This window comes from Pseudopodoces humilis, chromosome 1 (assembly GCF_049639895.1).
Source record: "Pseudopodoces humilis isolate 2021_Gansu_Grassland_sample_001 chromosome 1, ASM4963989v1, whole genome shotgun sequence".
Classification (NCBI taxonomy): Eukaryota; Metazoa; Chordata; class Aves; order Passeriformes; family Paridae; genus Pseudopodoces; species Pseudopodoces humilis.
In genome coordinates this window covers 7690907-7714275 of record NC_142200.1, presented here as the reverse complement: position 1 = coordinate 7714275, position 23369 = coordinate 7690907, and the positions used below count along the sequence as shown (strand labels likewise).

The window sequence follows — 23369 nt, the reverse complement described above, 5'->3', positions numbered from 1 at the left end:
TCAGAACATCATATCCCCTTCTCACTGAGAGTGCCCAAGTGCTGCCAATCCTGTGGGCTCTGGGATTCTTTTGTCACCTTCCATCCAAAATACCTTCTGGCCAGCATTGAAAGGCTGGGTGCTGGTACTAGTTGCACACCACATTTTCCATTTTCTAAAAGCAACACAAAGTAACTACTGAATATTATTTTAATGAATAAATACAAGTCATGACTTAGAAATCTGAAATGCTCCCCATATACATTTCATGGATAAAATGCAGTCACCATAATGTATTGATTATCAGTAATAGTAATCAGATTATACAAGTGCCTAGAGTTCCTGAGTGTGTTTTGCTTTTTGGAATTCAATGTTTACCAGCCAAATTACATTCATTCTTTAAGTACTGAAATATGCTTAAACAGGCTGTGAAATATTTTGATCTCTGAACCTTTCTTGCTAGTGCAAATGGCCTGATACAAGATCTAAATAACACATAATTTGTTCTAAGAGGTGTTTAGAGATTATATATATATATTTATATAACCTCTCAAATTCTCTATTTCTCCAAATTTTCATTATTCAAGTCAGTGCAAAAAGGTACAGAAGAATATGGGATTGAAACTATCTCACCTTGAGAGCATAGGTTGCAGCATTTTACACATTCAGACAAGAGTGACCTTTGGATCACTCAAAGGAAAATGCTACTTGTCTTTTAGAACTTAAAAAAGGGTACATACCTGTAAAAAATAAATGAAATTTCAGAAAAATCCTCTAATCCTTAAGTGGTTTGAAGGAAAGTGTAATTACTTTTTGACATAACTCTAGTCAGACAAGAAATTAGGAAAAATCTCTAACATCCACAGTTACTGATTTTTTCCCTTAGTTTAATTATTTTAAAAGCTGCTGTTAATATAAATATTATACATAAATATGTGGCTGACTTCAGAAGTCAAAGTTAAAATATCTCCATGTACACTTAAAAGGTCACACCTTTGCAAGCCAACCTTTGTAGTTAGGCACAATATCATCACATCTTTTCAATTAAACTCCTCTTTTTTCTCTGTTTATCTGCTTTACTATGAGTAGTCGAGTTACATGTTTGGATATGCCCTAGCTCCCATCTCAGGTATAAGCAGAAACTCCTTTTCTCTGTGAATTAAGCCTGTTCTCTAATTTTGTGACTATTTTATGGCACTGCAGGACATATCCAGCAAGTTAATTAAATGACACTTGTAAAGTCAGTGATTTTAATTTTTTCTCCTAAAAGATAAGTATGGAGTCACTATAATCATTTCTTTGATGCCAGATGTTAGATACTTTCCTGCAGTTTTTGATGTCTTTCTGACCCATTCTTGATGACAATGGATAAGTCTATCTTGAGAAGAAAAATGCTCCTTTTTTCAGTGTAGATAGGTTCTGTAAAGAAGGCTTTCAGTCTTGTGGAGAATACCAGAGTAAGACTTAAATTAAAGTTCTTGAGCTGCAGTTAGTTCTTCCCTGTACACCTCTGTACAATGCTGGGCATCGCCCCTGCTGAGGGGTCACCTGCACCACTTGGCTTTTGACTTAGAGTCTGTCTCAGTTTGTCCAGCTTGTGAACCACTTCTGGTGTGCTGGGGACATTCCCAGCATATACCATGGCTGAAATATCCTTGGGAGGATCTCTGGTTAACATTCAGAAGAAGAAATGCAGAAGCACTGCTGACACTTGGTCAGCAGCTTAGCTGATTGTATTTCCCAGCTGTTGAAGGACAGCAGGACCACAGCATGCTCTGGTTTCTCTTCTAACTCGTCAGTTTGTGGCTTTTTCCTGTTTGTCTTATATTTAGTCGTCATAGTATGTAGGTGGCAAGTGAAGAGCACTCTTACGTTTGCTCCCTGTGTATATGAGAGACTGGGATTTCTTCTTCCTGGCACTTGCAAAAGAAGTGTTGTCATCCTCAGTTAGGGAGAGGTAGGAAGCGATGCTTTCCCTCAGGCCATAGCTGAGGCAAGAATCATCCATTGCTGCCAGGGTGCTTTTGGTATCTTCAGTCACCTCCAGCCTTTAAAATAACAAAGTTTTGTTACCATTTCAGCTACTTGGACTGAGCCTCTTGGGATAATATGAACAGTTTTTAAGCCTAATAAAGTTATTTTTGTTGTATAAAAACATTTTTGCCTCATAAATCACTGAGCATTTCTGTCACTTAGCATTTCTCAAAAAAAGAGTACAACAGTAATATCAAAATATTTTTTGGCACTTGAAAAGGAAGTATCATCTATATTCTCTTCTTAATCTGTAGGAAAAATGACCTCAATACTGCAGAAAATTTTCTTGCCTTCATAAGCACATGAATGTTTTGTGAAGGAAGAGTATTGAAGGGAAATTTACCCTTCAAAAGTAAAAAGGTGCTTTTGTTTCTGAGGGTGGTTGTTTCCCCAGCTTCTGAAACCTGACCTACTTTCTCTTGTGGCAGTGGTGATATTAGAAATCTCATTAATTGGGCTGTGTGTTGGGAGAGCACAACAGGAAAGGTTTATTCTTGGACAACGCGTCCATTGCACCTGTGCTGCTTCCTGGGTGTGTGAAAAAGGGGAGCTCACCTGTGAGCCACTGCACATCCGTGGGGATGGACCAGCACTGGTGGGTGTCACTGGCCTTTGTGACCCTGCCCTTACTCCTGCCCCTTGCTGAAAGGACTCAGAAGACCCAAAGGGACTGAGCCCACTGATAGCTGGGTGGTGGAAAGGATTGAATGCTAGCTACACTTTCTTTCAAAATTAAACCTAGATTATCAGTTAGTGAGCTGGGCATTTAGTTTTCATGGGCTAGCTTGATGTCAGATTGTCCAAGCTTTAAAACTGCTTTCAGGAGAAGGAGATAAATAGCTATGTCTACTGTGTTGCAAGCACAAGTATGTGCATGGCTGGGAAACACCCCTGTTGTTTCTGGCAGCCTGTGCTGAATGTGGTACCTGTGAATGTTTCTCCAGCTGAAATTTTTATTCCGCATCACCACAGGAGGAACTGGATTCGTCACAGTGTTGTTGTTAGTGCACTGGGTGAGACAAGGTGTTGTAAGGACACAGCAGAGACCATCAGCAACTTCTGAACAGGAAAATGAATACACAGTTAATCTTTGCTTACTGTTTTCTTTCCCTGGTGCATGCTCAAATAAACAATTTTGGACTCAGCAATAGCAGTCAAAAATTGTGTGCTGTCTGCAAGGACACAGTAACACCAGCTTAATTTTTCCCTTTCCTCATACCTTTGCATTTTAATTTTTCATTGGGTATAATTCATAAAATACAAGTGAGGAACTGAGACACAATAAGACAAATGACTTGCTCAGAGACTAGAAGGAATTTTGTGACAGAGCAGAAACTTAAACCAAATTTTTCTGAGCCCTCGGTGAGTTCTGCTTTGCTTCCTACTGTCTCAGCCATGCAAACAGAGTGTAAAAAAGATCAGATTGGATTGTGTGCATACCTATTCTTCTGTGGAACCTGACTGTGGAGTGAATTGAGGTTCAAATGTTAACTTCATCAATGTTTCTGTGCTCTACACGCTTCTTGCTCCACTAGGAACATCACAGATATTTTTGTGCCCAAGTAGAGAACATCATGGCTAAATGCTAGTGTTCTCAGACTCTGAGTCTTATTTCAGAGTGAAATTCTTTATCTTCTTGTGGTGAGGGAAGGAGTAGACCATAATCTGTCTCCTCTTACACTTATAACTCAAGTTAAAATGTTAATCATTACAAGTTTTGGGTTCTGCCCCAGCCCAGATTTTAGGCTTCAATTCTTTTCTTCTTTCGAAGTGGGGAAAGGTGTCAACTAGCTAACATGTAAATACATATATATCTCCTGTCCAAATGCTTACTCTTCTCTTTATATCATTGGACTTGAAAATTTCATTTGCTTGTTTTGAATGTGAATGACTTTCCTCCTCAGTTTTTCAGTGGCCATCACGTTTTATTTTACCTGTGAAATACTTAGTTATGGTAACTTCACACTTTTAAAATCACAGACTACCTATTGCTTGTTAAAATACAGAACCTGTTGTTCTCTTGTAACTTTTAGGCAATTAGGTTTTTTGCAATTTCCTTCCTCATTTTCAAATGTTCTCACTATGATGCATGGCAAGTGCACCCACTTAATCGTGTCACTAGTCAAGTTACCTTTCTGACACAGGTTAAATTGCCATCAATCTGGAAACTGTCATTGGAAAAGGTGTCATCCACTGGAGTGATATCAGTAACAGTGACAGCTGACTGCAGTTGAGCTAACAGCTTGAGCCTCTTGATATGAGTACTGCTGATAAATTCCTTTCATATACTTCTTCTAAAGTGATAGGGAAGAAGTTTCCAACATTTCTGAAAATTTTCTACTACAGATAAGGTTGTGTGCTGTAGTGATTCTTTAAAGAAATGTGAATAGAGAGCCTGGTGTTTCATGCTCTGAAGCTATCTGCCTGCCTAAAAGGCAAATAAATGAATGGCAGAGATCTCCATGTTGGCAAACAGAGTCAGGCAGGAGCTGCAATCTGTCTCTGGAGCCCACAACTATGTGTACGTGGCTTCTGTACAGCTGAACGCTTTTGTAAGGTCACACTTTGACTTTAGTTGTGCTCTGAGAGGGGCTGGGCATCCCTGGCCTGTGCTGACCACCAAAACTGAATTTGGAAGTTCTCTATGGAACCGCTAGACCCTGGTGTCTGGGCTCAAGCAGTGTTATTGTCGTGGCCATAAAATACCCTACACAATATCATACAAAACATTGATACAGAGAGAACCTATCTGGCCTTATTTAGCTGAGTTCATGTACTGATTTCAGTTACACTGTTAAGGGCAGCATATTTTTATTTAGGATGAAAAATAAAGTAAAATATATAAACCAAAACTTTTTCCATTGCCTGTTCTGTGCAGTATATTCAAGTCTTGGACATAGGCAAAACTTTTTGTTCTGGACGTTTGATAGATAATTTTACTTTGATAGATAGTTTATTTATTATTTGATAGAAAAAAAATATGTTTTTCTGCACTTATTTTTACCTGAGTAGTGATTGACAAGGTCTTCGAGGCACTGGAAGGTTTGCCGTGGGGAGATGTAATACCAGTTATTGGGGAGGCGGAAGATCCTGTAATGTTTCACTTGCCTGTGCCTCACTGACAAGGAATATAACCCTGGAGACAGAGAAGGAACAATTACACCAAAGAAGGGCTGCAGCTCTGGTTGGGTATCTGTAGCAGAATAGAGTATCTCTAAGATCTGTAAGTGATGCCATTACTCAAAACATCTCAGAAATATCTGAAAAAACCTGAGTGGCCATCTTATATAGTACTTATACTTTATATATATATATATACAAATATTATAAAGGATACAACATGACTCAAGATTTTGGTTAAATTTAAATTTCTGGTGTGCCTTTCCTTTATTATTGCTTGCATGGGATCTTTTGAAATGCTGTAAAAGAAATAGGCCTTTACAGAAGTTGTTTGCCTTCCACTGAATAGGGAGATCAGCTTCACAGTCTGGTATTCTGATTTAGGCAGCTTCGAGTAATGTCTTAGCTGAGACCTGATAATGCAGTCATGGCAGGAGATGGCCACTTGGAATTTTCTGTTTCTTTGTGAAGAACTGTTCTGCAGCATTTATTTCCAAGGACTGAATGCCAATCCTAAATTTGTTGAATTTATTATAGATATTTAGTAAGTAATTGGCCTGTGGTATGCAAGAGGTCCGAATAGATGATGCATTACTCCCTTTTATCTGTAGTAACATGATGTTAGAATGTGTTCTGGTGCTTGAGAAAAGGAAGATAGCATGTTGACATGGGAAATTTGTTCAGCCTGGAGAAGACTGAGGGGAGACCTTATGGCTGTGTTCAGTTTCCTCATGAGGGGCAGCAGAGGAGCAGGCACTGGTCTCTTGTCTCTGGTGACCAGTGGCAGGACCCAAGGAAATGGCCTGAAGTTGTGTCAGGGAAGGTTTAGGTTGGATATTAGGAAAAGGTTCTTCACCCAGAGGGTGGCTGAGCACTGAACAGGCTCTCCAGGGCAGTGGTCACAGCACCAAGCCTGACAGAGCTCAAGAAATGTTTGGACAATGCTGTCAGGCATATGGTGAGATTCTTGGAGTGGTCCTGTGCAGGGCCAGGGGTTGGACTCAGTGATCCCTGGAGGTTTCTTCCAACCCAGAACATTCTATGATCCTGTTTCTATGTCCCCATTGAAGAAAATAAAAGTATAAAGTTGATACAGTATAATTCCCATGTAGCAAAATAAAGAAAATAAAATCAAATGCCAGTCATTTTTAAAAATAAGTAGAAGATATCCCTTGTTTATATAATTAGCACACTTATCCACCACCCCCACTACTTGGTGTGCATTTTACAAGTTCTTGAATCAATCTTTTGTGGACCAAGGCAAAGCTGTGACTTTTCCTTCATTCAAAGTCCCACTGCCTCATAAGGTTTGCATGCAACCAAAGTAAATAATAGTGTTTAAACAACTGTGTCTTGTTTGTGCTGATGCCCGTGGAACTTTCCATGGCCATCAATAACCCTGTTTCCAGTAGGTGACTGGTAAAGGCTGGCACACTGCACTGGATGCCTTCCCATTATGCACCTTTTCTGCTTGTGGACTGATCCATGTGAAGCAGGACAGGGAGTGAATTAAAGAACTGTAAAACTGTTAATGACTGAGATCAAGAGGGAAAAAGTCTTTATGGCCTCACCTTTCCTAGTTTCACTCTCTCTGATCATGAAGGAACCGACCTTGGTGTTGGGTAACTGTAGAAGTTCCTCTGCTTTTTCTCTTCCCAAGCCTTCAAATAACCAGCTGTGAAGCAGGAAAAAACAAATTCTGAAATTTGGACACCAGTGAAACAATGAGCAGCATGTGGCTGTGAAAGTGCTGCAATAGCCAGGAAAAGTGACTGTAAAAATTACACAGTGGCTTTCTATAGTTATTCTCTCAACCATGTTCAGGCATATTTCCCCAGTTTGTGGAGAAATTTTTGTTGGTTTTGAGTTCCATTAACCTTTGTGAGGTTAAGAAAAGGTTTGGACTTACTAGGGAAAACAAAACTTTTTGAGCTGCTTTGATCTGTATTGCTGGGGACAGATTCACGTGGTATATTAATCACATCTGAGGCATTAGTTAAATATCTCTTTTTCATTTAAACCACTTTTGTTAACCCCAAACTGTATCATAAATAAGCCCCAAATACATTACAATTATTTTGCTTCTTCTGGGGAACAGTCCAACCATTTAAGTTAATGGGCTTTGTGGATAAGGAAAAGTGGAATTAGTCCTACAGATTTTCACCATCACTTGGTGCACTGCCATGTTTTGCCACAGCAAGTGTCTCACCAGGCATCTGGGCTTGCTCAGCTGTTCTAGAGTTACTGGAATTCTGTTTTAAAGTTGTTCTCATGTATTTGATCCTGTCTGTTGTCATTGATGTTTCAGACAGTAGCTTCCATTACCCCACATCTGTTCCCTGCCTTTGGGACAGCATCACTGTTTCAGGAGGATGTAAAAACATGTTAAAATTTAAGCACTTGCATAGTTCACAGTGACATTCACAGTTCATATCCTTAAAATTAAACAGGTATTAAAACGTTTGCCAGAAAATTTTTAAGTGAGTTGTTTAATGCTTTTTTGTTTTTCCTGAGTGGTTTCTATGGCAACAAGAAATGTCTGAAATTTCCTTAGTTCTTTCAGTGAGAAAGTTTACATTCTTGAATGACTTATTAGCATTTCTATTTTTTCTTTTTGGCCTATTTTCCATGAGCAAACCTAGCTAAAATTTTACTCTATGTAAATATTAAAAATCCGTTTTCAATAGACCCACATCATCAATTTCGTTAAGTTAGAGATCAGTCCATGCAACAGATATATATTAAATATCTTATATGCAATTTGAGGTAGTTTTGGCTCTTTACAGCTTTTAAAAGAAGGATTTTCCTTTTCACTTAGTCTAAATTTATATGTGGATTTGAGGTTCTCAGTTTTCAAAAGATATATTTTAGACTGTCAATAAATAAAATTTCTGTCTGTCAAGTCACTAGTGGCATTATTTGGACTGTGACTCTGAATAATCAGAGGAGAATATGTAAAAATGTGGTGTTGAAAGGTGATGGAAATGCATTTACTTACCCATGATAAACCTTTGCTACATATTTTCCTGGAATATAGTTTTCTCGGCCTGTTGTAAGGGAATGGACTCTCCACCAGCCTCCTTCACTGTGTGAAAGCAAGAAAAGGGATATTTTTGGATGTGTTTTCAGAGCTTCTCATCATTTGGAAGTTAGTGAAGATAGACAGATTAGCCTGAAACCTTCTGTGTGTGCTCCTGAAACTATGTATTCAGAAAGGAACCTCGTTTGGTTTCATTTAGAGTAGTTCCATTTCTAAACCTACTTGAGAATTAAATTTGGACACAGAAATAAGCTGAATTTGTTCCATTTAAATTATGTGAGTAATAAAATATTTTTCTGTAGTTGAAAGAGGAAGGATAAATTCTCAGTGGTTAAACCATGCTGTGCTCTGCCTTCCCACAGCTAGGCTTGTACTGGTGTCCAAGATATTCAGTTTACAGCTGAGTGTGTTGTGTCTGGACAGCCCTGTAACACCAGGGCAGAGGTTCCTGGGAAATGGAGCCTGTCTGCTTGGGAACAGGCTGTCAGTCCAACAGAACCTGGTTTGTGGTTTGCTCTTTTCCTTGTCTTCCATGAGTTGCAGACCAGACTCAAATAAAATAGACCTTATAACTGAAGCTGCAGGCATATGCATTTTCCCCAATATATCTTAAGTTATTGCTGTGATGCCTGGATTGTGGCTTTGACTCTTGAATCCCTTCAGAAATACAGGGTACCAAGAATTTTCACAGGGATGCTGCAGAGCTTTAGTTGTACTACAAGGATGCTGATGACTGATGGGTTCTCTGCACCTTCACTTTAACAGTTTGAATCCAAATAACTCTGCCTTGTGTTTGAATGCTGTTTTTGTGGATGTTCATATAAATGCTCCCAAAACAATGTCTAGGCTGCAGATCAGAGTCTCAGTGTGTGTCAGAACAGCTGTGTTGAAATCACTTAGGTTAAATGTCATGAGTTATAGCTGCTGGGACTATGGTCCAGATTGTCTGTGCTGAGGGAAGAAGGGAGATATCTACTGCTGGAAATTTCAGGGCCCCAAAAAGTTTTGGGTTTGGTTTTCCAGATGAAATGCATTTATCTATAAGAATTTTAGGGTATTTTGGTCCTTTCCCCCCTCCCCAGAACTCTCCTAGACAGAACCAAAAATTGCAATAAGAAAAAAACAAAAACAAAACTGAGAGATTCGTCATCTCTCTCCCTCCAAACTTTAATATTACTGACACTGAAAAATCCCTATGATGTATAAAAATCCCAAAGCAGTACATCTCTCCTGGGGCATGAGCTACAGAAATTATGTAGATTGGGGTGAATCTTGGAGGACATTTGGTTTGACTATTGCCATCCAAATGTGGTTCATCTGGTAATGAAGGGTGCCTGCCCGGTGTGGAGAGTGAGGAACTGTGCCAGTGGTGCTTATATAGTTCTGCCAACCTAGAGTAGTCACAAATATCTGTGAGGAGTTGCATTTCCTATGGAGGTTCCATATGTCCTGCTCCTGGCAGGGTTGGTGGGCCTGATTGCCACTACACATCACTACTTTGGCAGAAGGCTGAAAAGCTGATGTTGTAAAATCAGTACATGCTGACTCCTCCGTGGTGACTCCTCATCACTTGTGCTCTGTCATGCAATGCTACTCTTCCTTTTTACTGTATTTTACTTCTTTGAATGATTTTGGAAAAAGAATTACAGCTTATGAGCAGAAAAGGCTGCAGGTAAGCAATTCCTACTGACATTGGCACATACCCCAGCAGGGGAGGACAGGTCCTTCATCAGGACACTGTGGTTTGCATAGAGCATTGGACTGTCTTGTCTTCTGTGAACAAGCTCATGATTCAAAATAAGAAGAGAAAAATTCCCATCAAGGCTTGCCTTGGATCTAATTTATCCATCAGGAGAAGCCCTTGATGACTGCACAACAGACAAACATGTCAAAAACTTCTGCTGCCAAAGCCTATTCTTTTAGAAGTTGTTCCTGCAGTAGATTGTACTTTGGAGCACACGTGTACATACAATATGTCACACATGTAATTCCCATTGGTATGGGCATAGGCATTACACACATGTAATTCCCATTGATATGGGCATAGGCATTACACACATGTAATTCCCATTGATATGGGCATAGGCATTACACACATGTAATTCCCATTGATATGGGCATAGGCATTACACACATGTAATTCCCACTGATATGAGGGCCTGTAGCTGATGGAATCTGAGAGTGAGACTTTAAGCTGGAATTTCCAAGCTAAAGCACTTGTTGTAGCATGTCATGTATGTTCTGCAAACTGCAGCAGGGTTTATACTGCTAGGAGCTAGCAGAGAGGAATCCCCCTGGTTTAGAGGAGCTCTCCATCATCAGAAAATTTATCTAGTGGTATTGTCTGAGTCAGGGGACCCTTAGTTCCAGGGAGGCAGAAAAAACATTGTCAGCAGAACATAAGTGCAGCCATTCTGGGTCAGACCAAAGGTCCATGAAGGCCTGTGTCTTGTGACTGACAAAGGCCACTGCAGGTCATGGTGGCCTGGAGAAGAGTCTGGGAATTCATCAGTCATCTGTGATGCTTCTCTTGAGTACTCTCCTCCAGCCATTTGTCTATCTGGTGGAGAATTTTTAAAAATTATTTTAGAAGTCCTCCAAGGATTCCTCTGCTATTAATGAATCTGGTCTCCCGTTGAATCCATCTGCTCGACCAGCTACAAAAATGAAATCTTTTACTTCATTTTGAGCAGTGCAAATAGTGGCTGTGGGGCAGAGTAACTTCTAGAAGATGTGCTGGTACAAGCTGTGCCTAGAAGAACATCAGGACTTTCCATTTTTCTGGATGTGTGCTCTTTCTTGTGTCTAGCAATACTGCACTATCCTCAAGGTCAGTCTGAACTAGTGCTCTTTAGCCTGCTTACTTCTGGGGCTGCTGAACTGGCTGAGAAATCTTTTTTTTTCCTCACTAAGAAAATGCAGAATTGATTAAAAAATAGAAAAAATAAATACTCCCCCCAACTTTTTATTTAATTTTTTTATGTTTGCCTTAAATAGGTATGAAATTCTAAGACTTAATAATAATGGAGTTGTTAGATTACAAAGGGTGAGAGAGAAAATGACAGACACACTTGACATGAAGAAATTCAGAATTATTTTTCTATGTGGCTCAAACTATTTTGGCTCTTACTCTGTTTTCCATTACATTTGGGGAACACTTTCTCATAATCATTTTTCAAAGCAGAGTTGTTCTGAATCTTATTTTAGAATAGAGTCTGGATCCATCTTGAGAAACCTAAGAGAAATCTATGAATCAAAGGACAATCTGTAATCCCAAATCCTTAAAATACATGGAAATTTACACTCTGGCTAAGCATCCTTCCTTGAAAATTCTGAACTCTGTTCATTTTGCTGAACTGCATCCAGTTTGGGCCAGGTGCATAAAATAGAGCTTTGCTTCAGTTGTAATAAAACCTAATTTAAAAATAAATTGATCAACTTACTCTGATAGCACACGTAGTTTTTCTCCTACGTGAAATATAGGTTGGCTTATGTCTGCTGAAGGATAGTCATAGAGAACAGCAAGGAAGTCACTCTCCTGACCTGTTAAAGGAGAAAGAAAAGGTCACTTAAAACAAAGGTAGGGCTCTGAGACAAAAATGTATTTTTTCCTTAAGTGTGATAGATTTTATGTAGTAGGCCAAGTGGGGAAGAAAAAAAATCTCTGAAATGTCACTTAATAAACATAAGGAGCTAAAGAAGTAGCTATAGATTTATAAGAAGATTGTGAAGATACTAGAAATTAAGTCATAGAATAAAGTCACTAGAATAAAGTCATGTGGTTAATTGTAAGAAACTAAATTTAGACCACTTTTTCTAGCAATTACCATATTTAAAGGACATATTCAGTTTGAAACTAAAATAATTAGTAATCATATATAGTATTAGGAAATAACCCAGTTTGGTTAATGCCACTGTCTCTAAATGCCTTCAGCTACATTGTGTAGCATTTTATTTAAGAAGAGGAAGATGCATGTTGAATTTTTTCATAATTTTACAGCACTGATAATTGTATGACATTAGTTTAGATCAAGGTCAATGAGAGCATGGCCATTATTGTCCATTTCCATCACTTTCTAAAAGAGCTTGTGATCAGCCACTGCTCTTTGTCTCACCATTGCACAGAGACTGTACAAGAGCTCCGAACAGGCACAGGGGTGTTTAAGTTGAAACCATTTCACAACAGCAATTTGCAATGTATAGGGTCAGAAAAGAGATGAGAAGACCTTTTACATCAGCTGGGATGAATCTGGGACTTGCACCCTGTGTAGGGCATGCTGAGTCTCCTGGGTTTCTGAAGGATGGAGCACTTTACACAAGACTGGGACTATCAAACATGAAATGCTTCTCATCCTGCTGGAATCTCTGGTGCCCAGTAAATGCTGACAGCTGGGAGATTCAGAAATGTGTCATGCTGGGTATTTTGAGCTCTTTGTTACAAGTTTTGGTAAAAGGGATCGTGCCATACACTGCCTGCATTTCTCCTGGAAGCATTCCTCCCCTCTGCACATCTCAGTACCCTCCACGATCTCACAGGAGACAGAGCTTCCCTCTGCCTCCACCAGGATCAGCACCCTGCTCCTTAGGAACACCATCTAGCACTACATTTGCAGAGGTTGTTTGATCTCCACACTGCACACACTCTGTGCAGCCCAACATGCGCAAAAATGGGTGTGAATTCAGGGTAGGAAATAAAGAAATTAGATAGAGATATAGAAACACTTCTGTATCACTTCTGTATTTTCTCATTTAGTATAGATTTGTTGCCAGCTTCCCTTTAAGGAAGACAGCTTTTGAGGGAAACCTAGGTGCAGCACCCTGAATGAATGTTCTGTGTTTTTAGCTATGTGTCTTGGGGCCTTAGAAACAAGTCACAGAGATAATGGTAAAAGGCTGAAGAAAACATGAAGAAAAGAAACACAACAGGTTACCCACAGAAGCTGTGGTTGCCCCATCCCTGGAAGTGTTCAAGGCCAGGTTAGATGGGTCTGAGAAACTTGATCTAATGGATGGCATCCCTGCCCATGGCAGTGAGAATGGTATTGGATGATCTTTAAGATCCCTTCCAACTTAAATCATTCTATAATTATTTTGAGAGTGTGTTTAGAATTGGTATTGCCATGATTTTCTTAGTTGATTAGTGTCACTGAATTAAACAGAATTAGTCCAGTACAGCCAACCACTGTGATTAGTCTAAAATAATTTATTATACACTTAGTTCTGCCCTAGTGAAGAAATTCTGTGCTAAACCTTTGATGGTTTCCTTGTTCTCTGTGGAAAATCTAGTGGCACCTTCCTGTCTGTGAAGCTACTTAGTACCTAAGGCTAGTAACACCTAAGCATTGGCACTGAGTCTTTTTTGAGAAAACAAAAGCTTTACCTAGAACTACTAGAAGAAATACAGCCCAGAAGGTGCGTTTTAAAAATAGCAAAGTGGGGATAAAATGCCATCACTTAATTTCTCATTGCAGGTTATAAAACATCATGTAATGCTACATTGAATATAATTATTTTTAGCTTAAGGAAAATGATTTTAGAGATGACTTTTTAAAAAATTAGGGTGTTTATTTTTAAATATTCTGTTTCTATAGTGAAAGAGTGAAAAACAAGTGCTTTTCTGCTCTCCTTCCTTGTGCATTGGTCATTTGCATTCCGTTATGCACTGTGGGGTAGCTGACTTTTTGCCTACTCTAGCAAGACCTGTGTTACCTTGCTTACACTTCCATATTTATATTAATTTTCGTTTCAATTCTGCATGTTAATTTGCAGTTCTGTAAAGAAAGGAATATATCAGAGGGTTATCTTCCACATCCATGCAAATGTTACCTCTTAAACTACATTCAGTTATATTAAAGTGTAAGGAGAGGAATGAACCCCCTCATTCTTCACTTTATTTTGATTGGTATTTAAGTCAAACCTGGGTTTTTTGGTCATGCAAAATACCCCACCACACTGCACAACTTTTCACAGAATCATACCAGCTCCTTACAAACACAAAAGCCTGGAAACAGGAACTAAACAAATTATGCACTTTCTCCACACGTAAATTGCACAGTGATCTAATAGATTTGATCTGACGAGGTCTTTCAAAATGTAAAAGAAAAAAGATTTGCCTGAGTTTATCTAACACAAACTCTCCTCCACAGTGCAAGTGTAGGTCACATCTGAAATGGAACAACTCAAAAGTTAGAGTGGAAAGATCGAAGCACAACCATTTCCACTGCATCAGGTGTTAATTCTGGGTGGTTTTTAGGAGTAGGAAATGAATGTGAAATACGTGCTAATTTTAGATGCCTTCACACCCGCATGTCTTGCAGTGTGAAACTGAATATTGCATACTTCGACTTATTCATTGGGAATGGACTATGAAGCATTATTAGAGTGGGAAGAGCATAGGCAGAGCATCCAGATCCAGCTCATTGCCCTCAAAAATCTGCTGTGCTGTGCACTGGCATGGTCCATGTCTGGAGTGGGAATGAACTGTTTGGAGTTCAGCTCCATGCATCATCCAGCTTTACTGGCCAGCAGAATATTGATTTGTGGCATGGGATGCACCAGAGAGGGTGAAGGAGGGCACTCATGTGTGTCTGGGAGACTGTGCAGCACCACAAGGTGTGGCTGCAGAGTCACACTTTGGTACCCAAGATAGATCTAAACCAGCCAGCTTGGGAACTGAGACTTGTGCAGGTGCAGCCCAAAAGGATTAATCCTTTATTCATGGTCCCAAAAGAGGACACACAGGGGCTCACAACCCTCGATGACCCCTTGCTGCTTTGCTTACTCTCTTGTCAGTCCCTGCACTGTGCCAGGAATGCCTGTACAGTGTGTGGGCAGATGGGGTGCAGTTATCTTCAGGGTCCAAATGCCTCCTTGGGAAATGCAGCTCATGCACTGTTCCCTTTCTCAGGGCCAAGACTGGCACGCTGCTGGTGAGGAAAGCACAAGGTTTTGTTTTCAGTGCAAATTTCAGGCAGCACAAGGGGCTTATAGGGGCCTGACGAACACAGCAGATCAAGTCTGAAAAATGCAGTTATCTATTTTCTTTCCCCTTTTTGTTGGAAACTCTTTCCTTTCATTCTTGCCCTTCTGTTTCAGTCCTTCATTTTATTCAGTCTCACCGAAATGAGCCAGTGTCAAACCTACTTCTCCTAATAACTATTTCAACTGCTGAAAGTCCATGGATTGGATCCTCCACCTCAGTTAAATCAAGTCTGTTACTGGCCTGCTGGAAATCTTCTGTTTTGTGATGTGATTTGGAGTTTGATCTGCTCAGAAGGCAAATAGATACAAACTCACTGGATGAACCCCAACACACACTTTAGTACCAGGTTAATTTTTAGAAGTCTTTTTTCATTGGATTTGGATGACAGCACTGGTGTTTGTAACTTTCATTAGCAACATCTAAGCCATTATGAAAGATGCTGGTCTGACCCAGGGATAGATGGATCCAAGGAGCTATTCAGGCTGATAAATCCTAGAATCATACAATACTTTGAGTTGGAAGGGACCTTTAGAGGTCATTTAGTCCAACCCTCTGAAATGAGTGGGGACATCTTAAACTGGATTGAGTTGCTCAGAGCCCCAGCCACGCTGACCTTGAAAGCTCCTAGAGATGGGGAATCTACCACCTCTCTGGGCAACCTGGTTTAGTGTTGCACCACACCCATTATAAAAAAAATTCTCCCTTATATCTAGTCTAACTCTACCCTATCTTAGCTTAAAACCATTATCCTTTGTTGTATCACAACAAGCCCTACTAAAAACTCCATCCCCATCTTTCTTGCAAGCCCTCTTTAAGTACTGAGAACTGCAATAAGGTCTCCCTGGAGCCTTCTCTTCTCCAGGCTGAATAAGCCCAGCTCTCTCAACCTTTTCTCATAGGAAAGGTGTTCCATCACTGATCGTTTCTGTGACAACCCCCCTGCCTTTGGATGATTAAACATGGGTATCTAGTGCAATTTCAGCTGTGAGAGTGTCTGAAATATCCCTACAGCCTTGGCAGGTGCCACTGCAACTACAGGAGATTTTTCTCTCCTCAGGTGGTAGCAGGAGGTCAGGTAGGGCTAACAACACCCCCTTCTAGATGTGCTAGGTGTGTAGGAAAGTTCAGAAAGATTGAGTCCTGAATTCCTAGATAGATACTTTCTCCTTGTAACTGCTGTGCTATTGCAGAGATATATTTTAGGGGTGTATTCTATTTCCATCACAGAAAAGGTTGCATTTGTTTTTAGCCCTGCTAAATCATGACTTTTAGCATGTGTAGGACCAGTACAAACTTGCTCACAGCCATGGCCTGCTCATCAGCAAGGTCCTGCTTTGAGTGAGTGCATGACTTTGTTTTGGTGTTTAAATGTGGTATTTGTGTTAGCAGTTGTTGGGAATATCAGCATAAAGCACTCTTCTTCACAAAACCAAAAAAAATAAGCAATATGCTGAGTAGTTTTTGGTCTCTGCTATGTTAGGACCTAGGGCTGCAAGGCTGCCCATCTCAGTGAGTTCCTAGCCATACTAAGAACAGGGCTGGGTTTCCTTGCAGCAAAAATGAAAGCAGGCTGATTCCCTATCTTTATAATAATTAGTGGCCCAACCGGAAAATCTTTCATAGAAAAACTCCAAAATTAAAAACAAAACTACTAAAGAAACCCCACCCCAAACCCAAAGGAAAAAACCCAAAAATGCTTTCTCCTCTTCACCTTTGGGGAGTGATTTATTGCAGCTCCTGCACAGCTGCCTGTATTAGTGACCATGAGGGCTGAGGCTCTACTGGCTCTCCACCCACCCACTCACAGTTTGCAGTAGCTTATCACCAAATCCCTCTTTCTTTCCCCCTCAAATTCATGACCTCTACCAGCCTACAGAGGAGGCAGGGAGGGATTTGCAACCTGATTTATTCACGTGTGGACGCAGAGGGCAGATGTGTTGTATTCTTTGGCAGCTTGCCCTGTGAAACTTGTATTCCTCTATAGCTTTAATGGATAAATGGATAAATCTGGTGGCAGGTTGGCTGTGTGCTACTCTTATTGCAATTATCTGACAGTAGATGGACATGAGGTTCAATGCAATACATCGTTAAAACTTTTAACCTTAAATGAAAGAGCTCCAAATTTCAAGAATAAATTTGTATAAAATATCACACGCAATTATGTCAAAATACAGCTTTCCCGGTTTCTGAACGAGTGTTTCAGTGCTTTCTGATTTGGAAGGAACGTCTTTCAAGGAGCACCAGCAAATAATACGTTTAACATTTGGGGTTTTTAATGAAAGTTCTTCTTGGAAAACGAGCTGAAACGTAGCTAAATATAAGCTCTGTCTGGTGGATGCCCTCCTTCTCCCACAGCAGCCATGAACTTGCCTGCTCTTGTCAGGTGGGTGAAGGAAGACACATGGCTGAGTCTATCATATATCGTCAACATCTTTTTCTCTTGAAAGGAACGAAATGAGTGCTCACCCGTTTGGCTCGGCATGTTTGTTTCCTCAGATGCTCTTGGAGTTTTCACAGCATTTCCCATTGTGCTTGCTAATTCTGTCCAAGTTCTTCGGAACTAAATCAAAGCAGACATTGAAATGTAACATCACAGTAACACCTGCTGTGCCAACAGATGAGAAATGACCTAGTTTGGGCGTCTCCAAACGTACAGTTTTGCTTTTGAGAGCTCTGGTGTCAAATTCATGCAAGAGTTTTACATACTTGCTAAACTCTCACCACTTCTGTGCTTTTATCAGGGGAATAGCAGAAAACCACAGCTAGGGAAGTTGCTCAGAAGAACATGATGTAGTAAAAGTTTCCATGACCAGTACCTCAGCACAATAGGAAGTAACAGCAGAGCTGTGCCGATATGGGCATTTCATATACAAAATGATTTTTCAGCATTTGGGGTTCTGAGGCTACAAAGGATCTAATCAGACTGGTGTCCCTGCTTTTCAGCGCTGTGTGTATATTATGTTGGTTTACTACTGAACACAAAGAACACAGCTTGGTAGGTTTGGGCTTTTTTCTGATGCCATTGTACCCTCAGCAAATGTGGGCAATTGTTTTTTAAGAAACACCTGCATAAAAAAATGATTGATCTTAAATCAGTCCTCCTGCATAAAGCCACCGGTACGAATTCTTCAGATACCTGTCTTAAAAAGTTTTGATGGATGTACAAGAAGCAACATCAGACAATTGTGGAACTAAATACCGTGAGAGGAACAGTTCCTTCTCATAGCTTTGCTGCAGCCATCCTAATTCTCTCTGGCAGAGGACAGAGAGATAAATATTTTGAATGTGGAAGGTGTATCATGCTATGGTATATCTTCAGAGGCAGAAGACAAAAAGCTGTATCTATTTTAAAACTTTACATTAATGCAAAATAACGCCACCAGCTGATGGGTAATTATTTTTTTAAAATATATTTCTGTCTGTTGCCCTGTGAAAATGATAACAACATCTCTATCAGCATTGTGTGAGCATTCTGCATCTTGTGGCCTTTTCTAGCTTAAATATTTCAAAGATTACTAATTTTGGTGTGCTGCTCTTCACTTACACAGGCTAGAGCCTGATGAGGGTCAGGTAGAGGGATGTCCAACTTGAAAAACAGAACTGCTAACATCAGCAAGACTTTACTGCTAATTGTCTTTTGGAATAAGTTTGGCAGAATTTCAGTATGTTGATTAATACCATACATTTTTAACGGCTTACAGACATTTTAGGAAGACATCCTACAGAATAAAATGCCATTCAAAGGAAGGAAAATTTGTCCCTTATCAAATGCACGGAGCTATGTGCTAGAACAGATGGTAGTGCACAGTTTGACTCCACCTCATCTGCTTTCCAAGCTTCTTAGTGTTGTTTCCAAAGGCTCTTTGCTAGAATTCTCTATTTCACTGGCCAAATGACACATTACCCCTTCACTTTATGCACTCAGAACTGGCTTGTGGCACATCTGGAGGGTACAGCTGTGCCAATGTCTTCCTGACAAGCATCTGAAACCGACTTTCACAAGAACAAAAATGTGTTGCCTGATAGGAGAAGTCTAGAAGCTGAATTAAACAGCACCCTTAAATTTAAATAAGCTACTTGGGTATTCACATTTTTTAAAAAAAGGTCTCTTGATAGAAAACAAACAAAAAATCTTTCTCCATGTAAATGTACCTAAATTTCTAAACCTGAAACCAGAATTCACTTTGTCAGGCAATGTCTACTTTCAAGATCATAATTTTCTGATCTAATTAGGAGTAGTTTTATGCAAGACCCAATTTTAATTTGTTGAACAATTTCCTTACTTTTATTCCATAAAGAACAAGAGGTAAACCCGTAGGAGTAGTCATATTGCAGCCAGTATTTTGGCTACAGATATTATAGATGTTCATGGCTCATCTTCAAATTAGCCAGAAAAATTTCCTGGGCATGGCAATAGAGAGCTCAACAGGGCTGAAAATGTCAGCCAGGAGAGTGAGATAAATACTTGGACTGATAACCTCTGCTGAGCTCTGTGCTCTGGTGGATACATTTTTGCAGTAATTTAAAAGGGAAGCTCAAGTCTTCCTCAGCATATAGAATCTAAGCTGCAGGTTCCAAAAATGTTGTGCAGTTCCAGATAGAAGGCAAGAATGACAGCATAAACATCTTAAGTCCATCTATAATTTTGACACATGCAATTGATATTTAGATGAGAATTATTTGAATTTTGCGTCCCAAAAATCTGGAAAAAAAAATAAAATGAAGAGTCCTACCTCTAAGTACCACTTTATGTGGGGTTTTGTTATTTGAGGGCTGGAAAAGCAAGTCATCCTTCAAGTGTCAGGCTTGTGCAACAGTGGCCTTTTTTCTACTCCTAATTTCAGGTGTGGCTTGGTCTCTTTGGAAAGTGATATGTAGTATTTGTGCATGGTGGAAAGACTTCTGAAAATTTTACTGCAGGCTTTCAATCTTTCTAAAAGCACAGAACATTACACCAAGGCACTTATATTTTTCTAGATGGTGTTTAAGGATCTAAACTCTAAATGCTGCTTTAGAAATATGTGAAGTGTATGAAATGCTGCTTATACAACATTTGCAATTAAACCACAGTCAAGTCCAGAGGAATGAAACACTGGAAAAAAGGCAAGTTCCTACTTTGTATTTTTGCAGAGCACAGCCTGGTTCCCTTCTGCCATACCAGGCACCATTATTGTCAAAGGACCACTGAAGTCACCAGGGCATAATGTGCAGCTCCTTGTGGAAGAATCTGACTTGTGGAAAGTGCAAAGTTTATAAAGTACCTTCAGTGCAGTGAAGAGCGGTGACGTCTTGGGCTTTGCCGTTGTTAGCGTGGCAATTTGCTGTTTCTCATTGCATTTTCCGTGCTCTTTCATTACCATTGGTAGCAAAAATTCATGAAAGGGACAGAGAGTTCAAGATGCTCTCCAGATTCATAACAGAAGTGCTCAGTAAAAATAAAAAAATGAAAAGCTCTGACCCTTGCTGTTAATTCACTTAACCAAAGTGGTGAAAAGGAAAATAAGACATCAGACTACATTTTGCTACTAAAGTCACTTGTCCTTATGCACATGGGCAGAGTAAAGGTTCCTATAGTCCAGTCAAAGGTGATGGAGTGAATATTCTGAGGTGTGACACACCTTCAGATGTTGAAAATGGGACATGGACATTTTGTTTGAAATAGGGCAGGCAAAAATGGTTTCTACTTGTTTGCTGGCAATGGCATATCACTGTTTCTAGAGTAAGAACGTACAAATTAGTCGTATTTCTAATACAATGGTGTGCTTTACTCTTGAGTGATGGAACATGATGGCTTAAGTAGCTTGTGCTTGTGTTATTGTCAGCACAATACAAATCCATTCCATCGCTGCATGATAAATTCTTGTGTGATTTTCTGAAATTTTGAGACAAAATTAGACTTACTGGAAGCTTTAAAGATCTCATGAATTAATTATTTTCATTGATATCAATAGAATAACAGTAACAGTTTTATAGATTATAATCTGAAATAGCAAATTTGCTCAGGACAGTGCATCTCACTTGACCTTATTGAATCATAGAATAATTTGGGTTGGAAGGCACATTTAAAGGCCACCTAGTCCAACCCTCCCTCCATAAGCGAGGACATTTGCAATTAAATCAGGTTGCTCAGAGCCCTGTCCAACTTGGCTTTGAATGCTTACAAGGAAGAGGCGTTTAACACCTCTCTGGGCAACCTGTGTCTCACCCCCCTCATTGTAAAAACTTTGCTCCTTATATCTGAACTTGATGACAGAGTTCAGGATTCAAGTAGAAGTGCCATCTTTCTATCACAGAAGCAGATAATTATGCCAGATCCAAAGAAAACAATTCCCCTTGGATAATGTAAGAAGAAGTAAAGAGAAGTGATAGACTCTAAACTCACTGTGTCTTATCTACCCCAAACCCTGCGTGGAGTGCAGCTGCTGCTCAGCTCCGAGGAGCTGCTGGGAACCAAAATCTACCTGCAGCTCTCCTGCTCACCAGCCACCTCCCCAGGCTTGCATGAAAATTTGGTTTTAACTGTTAAGATCACATTTGCGGTGTTCCAAGCATTGGTCCTTCCTCCTCTCCCCTCTCCACTTGTGCACATGGTGTCCAAGGAGAGGTGGTAACGTGGCTGTTTGCACACACAGCTAGTAGTGTTTAGGGATCTTTGCTGCCAAAAGGAACATGAGGAAACATCCACAGTCCCAGACCTGCTTTATGTCCTATTTATCAGAACTCTCAGTAGATATTAATTCTTCACCTGTCAAGACTGGAATCCCAGTGACCTACTCTGTGTGACCTCAAAACCTGTGGTAAAATTTTCCCCTTCTGTTCCTGTATGCAGCACATCCATAAAGTAATAACTTCCTCTTGCAGAATTTGTTCTCTGAGAAAACATGCTTCTGCAGCAGTTAAATAGCATGGAACATGAGAGAAATTCTGCTACTTCGTGATAACTTTTTCAAAGTTATATTTAATATGATTGAGAATTAGTTAATATAAAGAAATTAAAGTATTAAGAGGAATAAAAATGCAATATAAGCACATGAATAAAGCCCTCCTACAAGGAATACTGTAGACTAGTAAAATTAGAACATTTATCATTCCTGAGATGCTATACCCTATTTTATTTTTGTTTCCTGATATTCACATCTATATTGCCAATGTTTTATAATTTAATTCTCAATAAAGTTAACAGGTAATGTCTGAATATCATTTAGCTTGAAAATGAAAGCACTGGCATCCTGTTTTTTTTCATGTGGGGAAAGAAAAAGCAAAATTACTTAGATTTCAGAAACTGTAATTTTTTTTGTGTGAATTTCCCTTAATTTGTCATTAATCAAAATGAACATCCTTTCAGCTTTGAGGCAGTTTGTGCACCTTTGCACTTAGAAAGAATAACATAATACTCTCATCAAAGTAATTCATAGACACATGCAAACATGAAACAGCACAGAAATATCACACTATGCACACTTCTAACACTTAGATTAAAAAGCCCACTAATCATTTTTTGGCTATAGTGAAGTGCAGTTTACTTCAGCATTAGGTCCTAAGCATCTATCTTACTCTTAGGTTTCAGTAGAAATACTCCTTGTCCTATCTGTCTTTAGTACCACTCCTTATAAAAAGGATCAAGGCAGGCTCTTCTTTTTCTGCCTTTGGTGGTACTTGAAATCCACGGTCTGAATACTGCCATTGTTAATGAAACAGAACACCCTTGTACATAAATAAAATTGAAACATTTGGTCTTGTACACAGATAATGTAAAATATATCACAGCAGAGTGGTTACCTTTAAATGCTAGGCATGGCATTCCAGGTTGCAGTATTTCTGAAAAAAGCCGTAGTCATAGTACTGCTCTCATGCTGCCAGCAAGGTTTAGCTGATCAAGTCGAGGAGCAGCCGGTCGAATGAGTGTGTTGTGAAGTTCACGCTGTCATGTAGAGCAGCATTTGCCAAACAGGCCACATACTTCCTCTCTGAGAAATAAGGAAGGCTCAAAGTGTTTGCAACAGATGAGGTTCCTGTTGCAAGTCACTACTGAAGGCACATTTTATCTATGGGCTGAGAAAAACAGGGAGGTTTTCAATGTATTGCATCAGGGCTGGTTTCAGCAGATATAAAAAATGAGAGGAGTAACACAGTTTTACATTACTTACACAAAAAGGGTTTATTTTTTTTTCTTCTTCTTCTGAATTTATTTATCCAGTAATGCTCATTCCTCAA

At 39.6% G+C, this 23369-nt stretch overlaps 2 protein-coding genes across 2 annotated transcripts in view; one reads left to right on the top strand and one right to left on the bottom strand.

The window, feature by feature from the left end:
- TG (thyroglobulin) overlaps positions 1-23369 on the top strand; it is a 145637-nt gene that overhangs the window by 84776 nt on the left and 37492 nt on the right. The gene's annotated exons all lie outside the window — the stretch shown is intronic.
- Positions 176-23102, bottom strand: SLA (Src like adaptor). The gene is made up of 8 exons (XM_005516899.3): positions 22935-23102; positions 17622-17715; positions 11617-11716; positions 8132-8218; positions 6705-6808; positions 5018-5149; positions 2940-3072; positions 176-2027 (listed from the first exon to the last, which is right to left on the bottom strand). The coding sequence occupies exons 2-8, from the start codon at positions 17680-17682 to the stop codon at positions 1808-1810; spliced, it is 837 nt and encodes a 278-aa protein (XP_005516956.1). The 5' UTR covers positions 17683-17715; positions 22935-23102; the 3' UTR covers positions 176-1807.

Excerpts from the sequence above, each read along its gene's own strand:
- SLA (XM_005516899.3), bottom strand. The coding sequence starts at position 17,682 with ATGGGAAATGCTGTGAAAACTCCAAGAGCATCTGAGGAAACAAACATG. Across the intron at positions 11,717-17,621 it reads AAACATGCCGAGCCAAACGG|GTCAGGAGAGTGACTTCCTT; the intron begins GTGAGCACTCAT and ends CTCCTTTAACAG. Across the intron at positions 3,073-5,017 it reads CCTTGTCAATCACTACTCAG|AAGTTGCTGATGGTCTCTGC; the intron begins GTAAAAATAAGT and ends TTTCCTGTTCAG.